Source organism: Vulpes lagopus, chromosome 12 (genome assembly GCF_018345385.1).
Source record: "Vulpes lagopus strain Blue_001 chromosome 12, ASM1834538v1, whole genome shotgun sequence".
Lineage (NCBI taxonomy): Eukaryota > Metazoa > Chordata > Mammalia > Carnivora > Canidae > Vulpes > Vulpes lagopus.
The window spans coordinates 55,419,315-55,436,522 of NC_054835.1; the positions used below are offsets into that span (position 1 = coordinate 55,419,315).

The window sequence follows — 17,208 nt, forward strand, 5'->3', positions numbered from 1 at the left end:
GCTCACAGGACCAAACACCTAGATCTCGGAGTGTGTGTGTGTGTGTGTGTGTGTGTGTGAGGGGGTTGGATAATTGGACTAAAACCAAAGAATGAAGCACTTGGCCCCGTCAGTGGGAAGCGGGGTTGGAAAACACAGAAAAGCTGGCGTCCAGAGCAGGCAACTGCGTTGGATTTTAAGTTGTACCCCTTACCCAAACCCAGGCTCTGCCTCTCGACACCATGCGACGCTTCTCCACACCCCTCCGACTTGCCAGTGTATCTGAGACTATTCTAGACAGAGATTAAGTTCGTCCTTGGCCCCTAACGTGCTGGAAACAAGTCGGTCAGGCCAGGTGTCGAGTTGGGAAGCGGCCCAAGTCGTGGGAGCTCTGGGTGTCAGGGCTGGTGAAGGTTTATGGGGCGCCTCGGCAAAGACGCGGGAACAGAGTGTTGTGTCGTGTGGCTCTACTTTAGCGAAGATTCCTCGAGCTGACTTCTAGGAGGCGGACACTCCTCCATGCCTTCCCACTTAGCCTGGCCGCAGGCATGGACTGCAGGTGCCCGCAGCACAAAGGCCCAGAGCTAAGAACGGACGATGCAGATTCTGAAGCACTGCTGGGACCCGCATCAGAACTCAACCCAAGCTCTACCAAGTCTGGTGGCGAGATAATTACTGCACTGTTGGTGGTGACATTACACTTGGAATGTTTCACATAAGTCCTTAGGGCCTCTCTGGTTCTGGGCCTCTTCCACTCCAGAGGCTCCAGTTTCAAGGAAAGCTCCTCTACGAAACTGGAAACTCACTGGTAAGTAGAAGAAACGCGGCGGGACTGCAATCCCCACAAGCCGTGGCGGGACCTCAGCATCCGGGACACCGACTGCAAGGATCCCTGGGTATTGTGGTCCATTCCTTTGGCAGCAACCCTCTGCCGACGGTAAAATTCCAGCCGAACCGAGGACCACAACTCCCAGCAACCCTTGCTGCCGTGCGGGGGGTCTTCACGTTCTCGTGGCGCGGCGCAGGCGCACTCGGTCTTCGGCGCGGACCGCGCAGACTGAATAATAAAAGGGGAGCGGCGAAGAGGCAGGAAGACAGGACCATGTCGAAGGGCCCCGGGCCCGGCGGCTCCGCAGCTTCCTCGGCGCCCCCGGCCGCTACCGCTCAGGTGCTGCAGGCACAGCCCGAGAAACCGCAGCACTACACGTACGTAGAGCCCCCCCCCGCCGCGCGCGCACGCCTGACGTCAGCGGCCAGCGTGAGTCACGCGCGCAGGGAGAGCGCGAGGCGGCCTCTCCCTCCCCCCTTCCTCCTCCGGCCCGGCCCAGACCGGTTCCAACCTGCTGGGGCCGGTCCCAACTGCCTCCCAACTGCCACCAACCCCTGGCCGGGCCGTGGGGCGGGAAAGCCGGGCCCGGCCGCTGAGTGGGGAAGGCGGGAGCGCGAGCGTGCGGAGAGCGCACATCTCAGGCCAGGCCTGTGAGGCCTAACTGTTCCTCAGACCGTGAAAACCACAGTATCAGGCCCTGGCGGGGCGATAAGCGGCCCCGGCGCGCAGCCGGGATGAGTGCCTCGGGGGCCTGCCCTCGAGCCGCCGCGAAGTCCTGTCAGGCCCCCCCGCGCTCCGAGCCCGGGAGCCCTTTTGTGTCCCCGAAGCCCCGTATGTCGGTGGAGGCCCCCCTCTGGCTGGGAACTTGCTGGGACAGCGGGCCCGGCCTGAGTCGGGGACCCCGAGGGCGATGGGGTCCGCGGGGGTCCCGTAGACGGAAACGCCCTCCCCGGGACTCCGCGCGCGTCGGAGTGCGGGTCCCCGGCGCCGCCGCCTCGTGTTCTCTGGAGGCGCGTTAAGGGACCACCTAGCGCTGGGGCCCTGGGGGGGGCGGCAGGCTCAGAGGCCTGCCCTCCTCCTCAGCAGTGTTGGTCCCCGTCCCGCCCCCACCCCCCACGCTCTTCGAGCGCCTCGCGTCCGCTCGGGGCTCCCAGGTGCTGTGCGTGTTTAGAAGGAACCCCAGGTGGACCTGAGGCTTGCCCCCCGGTCCTGCCGCCCGGTGAGCCGAGAGCAGGAAGCCTCCTCTGGTGGAGTAGAAGGAACTAAAACTAGACAGGAGGAGCTCCCGGTTGTCACTCACCGAAGTAAGCCCCGTTGGGAAGCTGTTCTGGGATTGGGGGACACGGCTTTTAGGAAGCGCATTGGTTTCTTTGTGAGATTCCCTGCCATTGGTTGAAGGAACTTGAAGCTTTTTTTCTGGGCTACAGCCTGCCTCGTGTTAACTATTCCTCTTCTATTGTGGCCACTGCTTTGCGGGTCCTTTTCTCACCTGAAGGTCTTTCTGCCATCCTTCCCTCGGTTTTGGTGAAATGATCTCACCTCAGAGGACACTGTGAGGAGTCCCGTCAGTTGCACGATGTGGTGAAGCAGCAGTATGGGTTTTGATGGGAAAGTCTGCCAACTGCCCGTAATTGGGACTTCTTTATGATCTCTGGTTGCTCAGCTCATATTTTTCACAGTGAGATACGTAGAACACTTTGGCTCATGTGTCAGCGACCTCTGTATGTCGTGCTGTCATCGAGTAGACCGTGGAATCTGTATGAGAAGGGTTCTCTTGCCATTTCGAACTGACAGATGAAGCAAGTCGACATCCATGTAAATGTTAAAATCTGAGTTTTTGTGCTGTTGATGCTCATTTGTTCAAAATCTGTCTTTCCATTGCTTGTGGGGTAAGTGCAGAGTAATCAGTCTTGGCTCTGGAGGTGGCTTAGTAATCAACAGAAGTAGAGGGAATGAATGCCCAAGCTTGATTGGGTGATTGGAGGTTGTAGGTGTTCCCATCTTTTTATTTCCTGTTAAGTGTTCATTTGCGTATATGTTTGTTTTTATCCAAAAATCAGAGATAGGCATCCGTTATCTTCCTTGGTAGATTTATGGGCATTCGGAAGCTGTGATGTTTTTGGAAAACTTTATTCCCTGGTCATCCCTGCTCTTAGGAACAGGGAGTTTGAAGATACAGATGATGGCACCTGTATACTTAATGGCACTTTTTTTTTTTTTTAAGGTGAACTCATTTGTTACCTTTGGGGGTTAGACCACAGGAATATTTTTATTTTGATTTTAATATTTACTTTAAAATTTTGAGCTGGTTAGCATTTTTAAAAATTCTCCCTTCTGAATTTCCAGAATTTGTACCAGTCTGAATATGGCTTTATATTTTGCATTGATCCCATTGTGAAATACAGATATGGACCCCCCTCTTTTTTTAATGTCTGTATTTTTTTTATCTGTTATTATTTTTTTTACTTTTTAAGATTTGTATATAAATCACATTTTGTGTATTTTTGGGGCCTGATATTATTTGAGATTATGAGATATGCAGTAATCTTTGCCATAATCCAAAAATCTGTTAAAATTGAGTGCCACTCGGGGCACCTGGCTGGCTCAGTCAGAAGAACATCTGACTCTTGATCTTGAGGTTATGAGTTTGAGCCCCACGTATGCTGTAGAGATTACTTAAACAGGAATTTTTAAAATTGGATGGCACTCATCATAATGGCAGACAATCCACCAAAAACAAATAATTGCCTTTCCATAAGCTTGCCTTCTTGCCCCACAAATAAAGTCCTAGAGTTTGAGCTCTTTTTTTTCTTAAACCAAGAGGATTATTCATAACATAGCTTGAAGGATATTTTTTTTTCTAAACTCATGAATAATCTTGCTTTAAGAAAAACTTTGAAATAATCCTTTCAGCAAATTGGTGTAGTAGACACTTGTGCTAGACCTGAGGAATCCCAACTGTTTAGAAAATGGCTATATTCAAATTTCTTCTGTTGTTCAGCTCCAAGTATTTGATTAGCATGTAGTAAAATGATAATATGCATGTATTAGTCCTCCTCCAGTACAAGAACCACCTGACATCTTGCTAGGTAATTTGTCCTTTTATTTGACAAAGATAGAAATTAATCCACTTGTAAGTCCATCCACTTATAAGTCCATCTTATATATCGTATTAGAAGAGTTTTAGAAAAACAGACTTAAGAACAGGAAATTTTGGAGTAATTACATTCAAAAATGTATGTACGAATTTAGCTGATTGGACTTTTTACTATATAACAATTATTTTGTTAAAAATATATAGTTGAAAGGTCACCAAAAAAACCTAGTTTCTGCCTCATTATTTTGATCCTATAAGAGGATGTAAGCCTTAAAGACGTCAGATCATTTTTGGATTCCTTCGCCTGCAGTTGATTCTCAGACTTCTTAATGCTCTTGAGGTAAAGGAAAATGAATTCCAGTTTAGTGAAGGTTTTTTGGAGTTTTCTGGCCACTGGGTGATTTCTTATGGGTAGACAGAGAATAAGTGTTTTATAGCCTCATCTAGCCAAGTGTCATTTTTTAAAATTTAGGTCTGTTCCCTGGGCTTCTCTAAACAGGGATATTGTAGCAATTCTTCCATAGACAACTATTTGGAGGCAAGTTTGTTAATTTGTACATTGTATAAATGTCATGAACTTTACTTGATTGCATCTGACTGTGTTTTGGAAAATCCAGGAAATTAAACTGTATTTAAGTCATTATTGCAAATTGCAATAAAATTGTAAATACGTTATTAGAGTACAACTTGTTGCACAACAGAAGTCACTGGAAGTGTTGCTAAGCAACCTCAACAAGCATGAGTTAAATTACCAATAAATATTTCTAGATCTTGTTTACTTGTTTATCAAGTAGAACTAATTTCTTACAGCACAAAAATTAAGAGCTCGTGGTCTTCAGTCAAGCCCACAAAATCCCCATTAATAATTAAGTGCCCATGCTAAAGGTAGAGTCAAGCATAGCACCTAGTTGATATTTGCTATGAAAGTAATGATTAAAGTGAAGATTTGCTTAATGGTTAAGTTTTTTTGTTTTAATCCAGCTATGTTAGATACTAAAGAAGGCTTCCCCACAATCCATTTGCATCTGCTTTGACTGGTGGTTTCTATCAACCTACAAAGACTGACTTATTGGTGAGGGCAGCTGGACAACTCTGAGAGCAACTTAGAGAAATCCATCTTGGGCACACTCTATAAAGGAGCTCCTTCTCTGGAAATAGCACCCCAGATAAGTGCACAAAAGCAAGACACCCTCGTGGACCTACTTCCTCCCGCTTTCAACACCCTGATGCCTGAAGGTGAGGTCTCCTTCCTGTGTGTCTTAGAAGCCATGAGCTCACTTAGGTAATGAGAGCCCTGCAGCAGCCTGAGCACTACACATCTGCAGGCTTTCCTGCCAGACCTTTGCTTAAAGGTTATTTTTCTTGTTAGGAGAGGGTCTAGGTCACAAGAATGATAAAAGTTACATTACTTTAAATACTGGACTGGTGTAGGGATTGTTTTCCCAAATGGGGCAATATTTACTTAATGATTAAGTTTTTCATTTTGTTGTTGTTGTTTTTTTTTTTTAATCCAGCTATGCTTGATACTAAAGGAGGTTTTCCCACATTTGCATCTTCTATATTTTGAAATTGCAACTATGGAAAGTTATGGCTAATCCTAGTAGATTGTCTTCCCTTCTTTTAACATCTTGGATGAATTTGGGGCACACTAATGTGTTAAGTGAAGATGGATATTGAATGTAAGTTTCTCTGCCATTCTTAGCCAATATAAAAAAATTACATTAGTGTAATTGCTAAAATGCCAAGAATTTGGATTCAGTATCCTTCTGGACAATGTAGCTTTCTTGTTTTCTTACCATATAGATACTGTGTAGATTCACCCCAGCCAGCCATCTTAAAATACCTGCATGGGCCACAGAGATATCTGCGGAGAAAGTATGGGTAAAATCAGTGCATATGATAATAGGTATGGGGTTTATTTTTGGGGTGATGGAAATGTTCTGGAATTAGATAGTGGTGATAATTCTACAACATTGGTGAATATACTAAGAACCACTGAGACGTACACTTTAAAATGGTGAAATTTTTATGTTGTGTAAATTACATCTTGATTATTTTTTTAAAAGCATTAAAAAAATCAGTGTATAACAGTCTATCAGACTCATGTGGCCTTTCAGGGATTGGCAGCATCATTTGGTTATGGGAAAGCCTACAGTTTGTGAAAAGCTCATTGGTGCCGCTTTTCTAGCCTTCTCAATGGCTTGGTCCCTGTGTATCCATTCTAGGTGAATACCCCCATGTTCTAGGTCTGTGGAGATGCTTTTGAGATAAGAACTGAATACTCAGCAAGTTTGAGATTCCCTAGTTGTTGGTAGTTGTACTTCAAATAGTCTCTGAATTGACAGCCATTATAAGGAACAAGCACATTTTTTCCCAGTGCCTTTGTAAAATTGAATTGAGCTTCCTAGGGTGGGTGGGGGATAGAGGGTTGCTGTTCTGCTGAAATGTAATGAATCCCATTCTCAGTTATTTTATGGTGGTTTTAATGTTCACATTGGCATTTCTTTAAGGACAGGCCATGTGTTTTAGGCATTTTAAATTATATCAATGGCTATAATATTTTAGTACAAGTAATCACAAATTTTTTATTTCTATACAATCCCTCAACTTTCACCCCTTTTTTCTTTGCCAGTGTGTAGAATTTGACAGCAGTATCAAGAGCTGATGAGGAAGAGAAGATGGAAAGGAGTCTAGCGACTTAAAAATCTCATAGCGTTCTCTGTGAGGTGACCTTTTTCCTGTTGGGGGCTCAACTTATTTAGGAGATAAAGAAGATATTCAGGCCTGTGATAGTGTCATTATGTCATATCTGAGCTTATTGAAATGTTTCATCCCTTATATAACAGTTTGCTTTTTGTGTTAAGTCGACTCATTTGTTTCCTACTAGTATTTGAAACACATGTGGCCACAGTAAGTCTTGACAAGTTGACTTCTAATGAGGAGGGGAACGGCCGGTGTGCCCACTTTCCTGTGAAATTTTAGCCTTGTCACAAAACTACCCCCACTGAGGAGAGGTAGTTATGTTTAGGAAAGAAGAGGTTGGGAAAAAACCTTTGGCCTGGTGTTTTGAGACTTAACAGTTTAAATATAGTTTTTATATGTAAGTTTTTATTAATTCTGGTAAGAACATTATATTTTTGACATTTACTGCTTAGAGGTACCAAGTATTTGGTAGCCCACCACATTAGGATTTGTGTAAATCAATCTATCCAAATATAACATAAATTAGAAGCCTATACTTGTATTTTTTATTTTAAAAAACTCCAAAACTTAAATTTTATAATTGAACTAAGAGTATTTCATAATGAATATTAAATTTTCAGTAAAGCATGTTAAAGTTAACATTTCTGTTTTTTATTTTTAGTAACTCATTTTGTGGTTGTTGTAATTATGGCCTGTTAAAAACTCCCTGACATATCTTGAACAGCTTTTAGAGAGTCACGTATGCTTATTTGCTATTCCTCTTGTTTTTCTTTTTAGCTCAATTAAGAAAAGCATAGTTAACAGTCAGCATGATGTTTAAGAGTACTGACTCCAGGGCCAGACTGATTGAGTTTGAAGCCCAGCTCTGCCACTTACTAGCTGTGGGACCTTAGGCAAGTGACTTTACTCTTTGTATGTCAGTTTCCTCAGGATACCCATGGTACCTGCCCTGTGGAGTTGTTATGAGGTCTAAATGAGTTAGTATCTGTAAAGTGCTTAAAATAGTGCATGGTATTTAGTACAGTGTAAGTACCACTCTTACCAATATCTGAATAAGGCCCACTTACTGCTTTCAGTTTCATTGCTGCCCTCCTTCAACAGCTTTAACCAGATGCCTTCCTTAGCTACGTCTGTACTAAAGCAGATTTTTCAGTTCCAAGGCACATGTGGGTCAGTGTTGTCTGCAGAGAGCATATTCCTCTCCTCCATATCCATTCAAATTTTACTTCAGTTGCCATTCTTCTAGTAGTCTCTGTCAGACTACCTGTATCTTACATGATGGATAAGTTCTAAATGGAACAGATCTGCTTTTATGGGGCCAAAGACTCTGTTTTACAGAAAACCATATACAAAGTAACACATCAGTTCAAACTTACATACTAAAACATTCCTCAAATTGTTTTTTTTTTTTTCAAGCCAGCTGTTTATAGGAAAACTGAATCAAGTCAAGGTGTTACCTAATTTAGGGAAGAATGAACCAGGGTTTTCAGTGCTTGTCACATATATTCTCCACAATTGTGATGTGAGTGAACCTTCCATGAATTTTTTCTCCTGTTTAACTAGTTCCAGAATTCTTAGGGCAAGGGTGTGATCCTGGAAAAAAGGAATCAGGGGGACATGTAGGACTAGCTGCCAATATTGTATCATTGGCTCTTGTTAATTCTCCTGGCTGGGATGGAGTCAGACCTTGCCCAGTAGAGTGGGCTCCAATCATTTACCCATCAGGGCTCCTCTCCCTGAAAGCATTTGCTCTCAAAGTGCCTGTAGGACTTACACACTGTGAGTTCCTATGTATGTTTCTGTGTGTTAGAACAGTTTTATTGAATCCAGGAGGTTCATACTGGCTGTAAAATCCTACTGTATGTGCTCTGGCTAAAAGTCAGTTATAGGGATCCCTGGGTGGCGCGGCGGTTTGGCGCCTGCCTTTGGCCCGGGGCGCGATCCTGGAGACCCGGGATCGAGTCCCACGTCGGGCTCCCGGTGCATGGAGCCTGCTTCTCCCTCTGCCTGTGTCTCTGCCTCTCTCTATCTCTCTGTGACTATCATAAATAAATAAAAATTGGAAAAAAAATAAAAATAAAAAAAAAATAAAAGTCAGTTATAGAATCAAAGTCTGCCTTAAATGTTCAGACACACTCAAATCCATTAGACACTTTAATGCATAATACTGAATAATACTATGAATAATACTATCTGAGCTTGCTTTTTTGCCAGAGAGAATGTCATAAGTCAGGATCAATTGAAATTTGAGAACCAAATCTCCATAGCTCTATGGTGCTTTTTCAGAATTGTTCAAATATTTGCTAACAAATTTTAGCTTTATTTGGTTTTGTTTTTTATTTTTTTTATTTTTTATTATTTATTTATTTATTTATTTATTTTTTTGGTTTTGTTTTTTAAAAGACATTTTCTGTAAATAAAAATTTTAAGAGGGAGTAGATTGCCTTAGTAGCTCAGTCAGTTGAGTGTCAGACTCTTGGTTTCAGCTCAGGTTGTGATCTCAAGATCATGAGATCAAGCCCAGCATTGGGCTCCACCCTCAGCACGGAGTCTGCTTTTTCTAGTTTACATGAGTCTCTCTCTCCCTCCCCCTCTACTCCTCTCCCTCCTCTCTTTTTCTCAAATAAATAAAACCTTAAAAGCCATTTTCTAGTAACTCTCACTAATGTGGTTACTGTTACACAGTTGTATGGTTTCTGGGTTATGTTTGGTATCAAAACAGAATGTGTATTTATATCGTTATATAAAATCTAGAACTAATAATTTGTATTTGTTCTTCAAAAATTAGGAAAGATTTTCAGCAAATTGTAAGAAGTATATATATATATATTTAAAGTATATATAAATATATATATATATTTTAAGAGTTTATTCATGAGAGAGAGGCAGAGACACAGATAGAGGGAGAAGCAGGCTTCATCCAGGGAGCCTGATGTGGGACTCCATCTCAGGACTCCAGGATCATGCCCTGGGCAAAAGGCAGGCGCTAAACTGCAGAGCTACATAGGGATCCCCTTAAAAATGATTTTGAAAAGCCATAATCTATGATTTCTGTGGCTCAGTTTTTTTCTAGGAGTTGTATATGGGTAGATTAAATATATATATATATATATATTTTTAAGATTTATTTATTTATTCGTGAGAAACATAGAGGCAGAGAGAGAAGCAGGCTCCATGCAGGGAGCCCGATGTGGGACTCGATTCTGGGACTCCAGGATCAGTGCCAGCTGAAGGCAGGCACTCAACTGCTGAACTGCCCAGGCATCCCATGTATGGGTAGGTTATTTTATTTTATTTTTTTTAAGATTTTATTTATTCATGAGAGACAGAGAGAGGCAGGGACAGGCAGAGGGAGGAAAAGCAGGCCCCGCGCAGGGACTCTGGGATCATGTCCTGAGCTGAAGGCAGGCGCTCAACTGCTGAGCCACCCAGGTGTCCCAGCATGACTCTTGATGTTGGAGTCCTGAGATCAAGCCCCACATTAGGAATAGAGCTTACTTTATTTTTTTTTTAAGATTTTATTTATTTATTCATAGAGACAGAGACAGAGAGAGAGAGAGAGAGAGAGAGAGAGAGAGAGGCAGAGACACAGGCAGAGGGAGAAGCAGGCTCCATGCAGAGAGCCTGACGTGGGACTCGATGCTGGGTCTCCAGGATCATGCCCTGGGCTGCAGGCGGCGCTAAACCGCTGCGCCACCGGGGCTGCCCTAGAGCTTACTTTATTATTATTTTTTTTTAAATTTTTTTTTATTTATTTATGATAGAGAGAGGCAGAGACACAGGCAGAGGGAGAAGCAGGCTCCATGCACCGGGAGCCCGACGTGGGATTCGATCCCGGGTCTCCAGGATTGCGCCCTGGGCCAAAGGCAGGCGCCAAACCACTGCGCCACCCAGGGATCCCTAGAGCTTACTTTAAAAAAAAAAAAAATTGGAAAAAAAAAAAAAATTGGAAGAACAAGACCTTTTTTTTTTTTTTTTCATTTTAATTCTGTATTCTGTTTCCATGGTAAAGCTTATACATTGCTTGAAAAAGATGAAATTCGGTTTTTATGAGACTAGCTGTAATAAAGATGAATATTTGTGACTTATTAGAGATGCAGACATATCACATTTTCCTTGTGCAGCTTGTGAACAGTGATTTGACTGGCCAGGAGAAGCAGCAGGCTCCCCAGGAGCAGGTGCTTCCTCGCGGCCTTCCAGGGTCATGGTCTCCGTGTTGGGGGGGAAGAGGGTATCTGAGTTTCTTCAGTTGGCTCAGTCTCTTGCCTATTGTCCCCTTTTGTTGGGCTCACATGTTGCTGTTCACTTTGTGTGTTGGGATTCATCACATCTTTAACAAATCTGGTGTTGCAGCACCATCTCTTCTGTTGTTTTTCCAGAGGCCGTCACTGTATTGCTTATTTGCCTGTTTACTCTAACCATTCTGCATATGTGTCCAAATGAGGTTTTACAAATCATAAACTGGATGACATTCTAATAGTTATGAACTTTAAAAAAATATTTACCACAGTTCACTTAACTTTAAAGGAACTCTTTTGGCTTATTAACATCTTTAATTTTGCATCAGTATAGATACCCTGTCAAATTGTCATTAATATTGTGGATTTCTTTCCCAATAAAAATTTTTTAACTCTAAAAGTAATCACAATTCAGTAAAGAAAAGTCTAGATAACCTCTAAAATCAATCATATTAAAAAAATAATAAAATCAATCATATTAGATGTATTTTCTCTTATAGTTTTTTTCCCCCTCTCCATTTATAGTCTGGTGACATGCATCCATGATTTTTCTTGATAAATCCTTAGTTTGTACTCAGTTTTTGCCAAATAGTCATCATAATACACCTTAGTTTTTGGAAGAAACAGAAAAAGGAATTTAATACATTTCTAGCAATCTGTATACATTCCCAGGAATGATAGAGCAAGCCTGGTTGTTTTTCTAGTCTGTGTGTGAGTCTGATCTCAAAATTAGTGTTCAGGGTGAGGAACAAGGCTGGGCAGACATTATGGGGAAGATAGCTAGAGAAGCTACTGGATTATTAATTGCCAGGAGAAGCATGTAAATCAGAGGTTGGAATTGTTTCTCTGTTTTGCTGGATTAGTTTTCAATTAGCAATATTTGCGCCTCGGATAAACCTCATTGGCTACGATACTGCCACTGCGCAAAGCTGTTTTGCTGGATTAGTATATAGCTGCTATGGACCGGATTTGTACCACTTGTGACGCTTTATGCCTTTGCTTTTTCTTGTACAGACCTATTTTGAATACCTGCTATGAGCCTGTTCTTGCAGAGGTACAGAAATGTGTAGAGATGGCTACATACAAAGCAGTTGAAATCAACTGCGGTAGGGACTCTCTGGGCTGTATTTATATCTTGTAGTGGAAACATGGAAGGAGGGTGATTAACACCAGTGGGCTGGGACGGGGAATCCTCATGCAGAGAAGCCAAAAGGGGGAAAAAAAAAGCCAAAAGGGTGATCCAGACACCAGGAGCAATATGATCAAAAGTGTAGAGATGTGAGGGGAGGATTATGGTATGTTGTGGAATACCAGCTTTTCAGAGCAAAATGCAGCCTGCCTGCCTTTGTATGGCCTGTAAGCTAAGAATGGCTTTTACTTTTTTTTTTTTTTTTGCTTTTACATTTTTATTAGTTGAAAAAGAATCAGTAATATTTGATGACACATGAAAATTATATGAAATTCACATTTCAGCATCTATAAATAAAACTTTAATGGACCCCTTTCCTCGTTGGTTTACATATTTTCTGTAGCTGTTTTTGCACTATAACTGTAGGATTCTGTAGTTGTGACAGAGACCATATGTGGCATTCTCCTCACTCGGCATTGCTGTTCAATGTACTACAAATGGCAAGGACACCGTACAACGTGACGGTGTTTCCAGTGCTGTGTGGGTCAGCATATCATAATGTTTTATTTATTATTTTATTATCAGTGCCTACTGATCATGTCAGAACAAGTGAGGAAGAGGAAAAATGGACTTAGAATGTCATGTTTTTAGGGCACAGTAGAGTGTGCATTCTTTTGTTATCAAATTAGTTGGCAAAGCTATCCTTAGTAAGAGCTGTGCTGAGAGGACCCATCGACATTACCAGACTAAATAGTTGCCACGATAGTCCCAGCACATAGGAAGGGAAGTCTTAAAGGGACTGTTTCATCACAGCAGAATTTCTTCACAAAAAGGAAAATGAGGCTACTACTGGAGTAAGTTTCCCAAGTGGCTCATCAATTAGCTGAACAAGGAAAGCTTTTTACTGATACAATGCCGAAGAAATGTGTCGAGAGCAAACAAACTTGTTTAAAAGTGTTAGCCTTTTGGCAAGAACAACTTCTCAAAATGTAGAAGTCCTTGGGAGGAATAGCAGTAGTCAAAACACTAGGCAGATGAATTCATGTGGTTTTCCTTGGCTCTTGATGAGTCAACAGATGCCAGTGTTACTGTTGGTTTCTTCACAGAATCAATCCCTCGTTTGAAGTGACTGAAGAATTAGCATTAACGAATAGTCTACTTAAAACAATGACAGCTGAGAATGTTTTCAAAAACGTTTAAGAAAAGATCAGTACAGGGATCCCTGGGTGGCGCAGCGGTTTGGCCTGCCTTTGGCCCAGGGCGGGATCCTGGAGACCCGAGATCGGATCCCACATCGGGCTCCCGATGCATGGAGCCTGCTTCTCCCTCTGCCTGTGTCTCTGCCTCTCTCTCTCTCTCTCTCTCTCTGTGTGTGACTATCATAAATAAATTTTAAAAAAATCAGTACAACCTGAAGTGTGATCTGCTAATATCTGTTACAGGTGATGGTGGTAAGAATATATATGGAACAGAAAAAATTTAACTGGACAAATTTATAAAGCTTGTGAAAATGTAAGGTATTTAAAGCCTGTGGTTATTCATTATATCCTTCATCAGCAGGTACTTTGCAGAAAAATATTTGAATCTATCATGTTACTGAACTGTTAGAATCAGCACTGAACTTCACTCCCTCTTGTGGACTTCACGATGATAATCAATTCCAAGAATTTTTGTTAGAGAAGCTGAATATTCTGGCATGCCCTAGTACATAATAATTTGACAACTTACCGGTGATAAAGTTTTCTTGTAATTTTCTGAGTTTAGGACTGATGTTGAAATTTTTCTGAACGAGAAGAATCATCATTCTCAACCACTATTACTGAATGCTGAATAGCTTTGGAAATTGGCCTTTGCTGCAGGCTTGATAAAGTTTCTTAATGACTTTAGCCTAAAATTACAAGGCAGACAGCTTCTTTGCAAACCTTAAATTGTAGTAAAGTCATTTTGACAACTGATGTTTGAATCATAAGTCATGTCAAGCTATCTTATGTACTTCTTTTTGTACTGTCAAAAGTTAAAGACAAAATCTCCATTCCTACACAAAGTTACTGTGGATATGATCTCTAAATACAGACTATGGTTCTAGCAGTGATACTGCTGTTTGATGTGAATGGAAAAGAAATTTCCTTATTTCAAAATCCATTTGTGCAACTAAGGAGTTTACACCAAACCTTTGATTGGAAGTGATTAAAAGGCAACTATCAAGACTCTAATAGAATTGTATAAATGTCTTCTAAGAGAAGAATGTGTTCAATTAAAATCATGCTTGTGGAATGATAACAGTATTTGGCGCAGTACCTATCTATGTGAAAAGATGTTTTCAGAGATGAAATATGTAAAATCTTATTACAGAATCTGCATATTAACAGGTGAACATTTGTAACCAATTTGATGAAAGGGACCTTACTTTGCAAATGTGATCCCACCCCCTAAATCTGATCTAATCTATTAGTAGAACCTCTACAAAAAATGTAGCTAATTACCAGATTTTGAATTTCATCAATTGAAAAATGTGGAAGTTTGTTTTCTCTCTTGTTATATAAGTACATATTCTCAATTTGGCCTCTTAGCCCTGAAAGTCTAAAATACTTATTGACTGGTCCTTTACAGGAAGTCTGGTTGTTGTGGGAGGGAGCAGGTTAGTGACAACAGGGCAGGTAGAGTCAGAGTAGAGGCACTGGGGGTCTAGATGTGGATTAGAACACCAGCTCTCTTCTCCCCATTGCCTCTAAACTTACATAGTTCTTCTGTCACCTCTGATACTTTTCTGTTTATTGAGTTTTGTTTAAATTCTCCTCACACTTCTCCCTGGAAGAGAGTGAAACACCCAAACTGATAGGTCTATTAAGTGAGACAACTTGGAATAGGATTTAAAGTTTAGCTGGAAATTGAACTGGTAGCAGTTTAGCATGTGATTTAACACCTCCTTTGGGGTGATGTAACTTACTGAATTTATTGTTAATCTCTTATATACTCTCACAATTAGTGGGGCAGCTAATTTAATTTAGATTTCCAATAGCTTGCTTTTTGCTGTTAGGATTTTAGAAAATATTTGGGCATCTGGGTGGTTAAGCGTCTGCCTTCGGCTCAAGTCACAAGCCTGGGGTCCTGGGATCAAGCCCCACAGCCTGCTTCTCCCTTTGCTGCTCCCCCCTGTGCTCTCTCTTTCTCGAATAAATTCTTTAAAAAAAATTGGAAAATAAAAATAATCCAGTAAATATTGAAAGTATCATTTGATTTTTTAAAAAATGGTTGCATATATTTGATTCTAAGTTTTTAGAGAAAAGTATTAATAGTCGTGTAAGTGGCTTAGCAACATGATACATTATATCTGTGTAAAAATACCAAGAAAATTTACCGAAGGCTAACATTATTAGTGATGGGATTAAGAGTAATTTTGCTCTTTTCTCCATTTTCCAAGATTTTTACAAGTGGGATCGTGACTTTTATAATAATCTTTTACATTTATAAATAAACCATTGCTAGGATAATTAATGTGATGTCCTGAAAAGGAGTGAAAGGTAGCTTTGACTTAAGCTTAGCAGTGGGGCAGACATGGAGGCGCTGCTTAGTTAAAGGTGAAGCTCTGAGCAGTTGTGTGTCCCTCTAGGTTTTGTCATCCTTCTATAGGTTGAAGGCGTGGCTTTCTTTGACAGAGCTCTTATCTAGGGCTTGTGTGGTTTCTGGACTCATTCTGGCCATAGTAACTCACTGAGGCCTCACAGTTTGAAACTTGCATGTTACTGGGTTTTACCCTTGAGTGCCGGTATTCCTGGGAGATGAGAGTGTGAAGAATTTAGCTGTGTGGCCCTTGTGCCCTCCCAGAGCTTAGAGCGGGGAGTGAGCAATTGGTATGTCTTCCCTCCTTGGTTAGATCCCACCTGAGAGTTTGGTTGAATTAAAGAGTGAGTTTCAACCTATTTAATTTCATAGATCTTGTACTTTGAAAGCCTTAAGATGAAGAGAGGGGATCCCTGGGTGGCTCAGTGGTTTAGCGCCTGCCTTTGGCCCAGAGCACGATCCTGGAGTCCCGGGATCGAGTCCCACATCAGGCTCCCTGCATGGGGCCTGCTTCTCCCTCTGCCTGTGTCTCTGCCTCTTTCTCTCTGTGCATCTGTCATGAATAAATAAATAAAATCTTAAAAAAAAAAAAAAAAAGATGAAGAGATGGATTGGAGCTTAACAGTGACAGTTGTGTATTTCCACTGAAAATGTTTTATTTCAATTCATGAAAAAATAAAAGTGATTTCTAAGTGGTTTTCTCCTTGCCTCCTGGGCACTGCATTGCCTTTTAGCATAGGGTCAAAATTGGAGAGGGAGAATGGAACATTCTGAACAAACATTTTGGTTCCTAGGAAGCAGATGGTACAGTTCCATTCATGACTTTAGCAAAAGGTTAGAAATTTCTCTCCTCTGATTGTAGTTGATTGGAAGTGGGCTCTCTGTGTAAATTTGGTCACTCAGCCCCTTCTCTTATGAGGCTTTTCTGCAGGACATTCTGCCCTATCTCCTAAATTACAGGTTTCCAATAGTGTAGTACTTTTCACAAGGGAATAGGGATTAGCTTTCACCTCTCAATGCTCTGCCTGCTGGTGGCATCATGAAGCTGTTGGTATTGCTTTGTGGGTTTTGCCTTTTCTGTGACTTCATTTCTTATATTCATTCAAACTGTACTTGATTCTTGCTTGCTGTCAAGGATTATATAATCTAGTAGAGAAAGTAGAGGAAAATGTACAGATTATTAACATGCATTGCAGGGTAGTAAAGGCTAAAAAAATATCTAGAGAATGTGCTGGCAAAACTTAGAGATTACAACTTTTAGCTGGGGACAAGGCCAGAACGGGGAGGGTAGGTGGAAGTCAAGGAAGGCAACATGGAGGTGATGGCATTAGATTTATTACCATTGAATTCCGCCTTGAAAGATTTCTACAGGTAAGGAAGGGGACATAAAGAGATGGAAGTTAAAGATCTTTTTGCAAGACACCAAGGACTCCGGTTTTAGTAGCTGGAATGGAGAGTAATCAAGGGAAATAAAGCTGGAAGAAATCTATTGGGCCAGATGTATAGGGCCTGGCTTCATGCCAGGCTGGAGAGTTGTTTATCTGGAGCCACTGGGGGAAGCTAAAGACTTTAAAGAAAGTGAGAATTAAATTTGGGCTTAAGGAAGAATAATGAGTGCTGTTAGGATAAGTTGGACAGGGGAGAGGCTGGAAGCAAAGAGACTGGTTTATTA

At 41.6% G+C, this 17,208-nt stretch overlaps 1 protein-coding gene and 1 pseudogene across 5 annotated transcripts in view; one reads left to right on the top strand and one right to left on the bottom strand.

The window, feature by feature from the left end:
* The first annotated feature begins 1,020 nt into the window (after positions 1 to 1,020).
* The window catches only part of UNK (unk zinc finger), a 33,557-nt gene continuing 17,369 nt past the window's right edge, over positions 1,021 to 17,208 (top strand). Inside the window, exons 1-3 of one of the 5 annotated variants that reach the window (XM_041724668.1) lie at positions 1,056 to 1,185; positions 4,887 to 5,141; positions 5,420 to 5,584. In XM_041724668.1, coding sequence (XP_041580602.1) covers positions 5,583 to 5,584 — 2 coding nt within the window. In that variant the 5' untranslated portion in view covers positions 1,056 to 1,185; positions 4,887 to 5,141; positions 5,420 to 5,582. The other 4 variants (XM_041724669.1, XM_041724670.1, XM_041724667.1 and 1 more) reach the window with 4 other exon arrangements.
* LOC121474395 lies at positions 11,629 to 11,777 on the bottom strand (annotated as a pseudogene).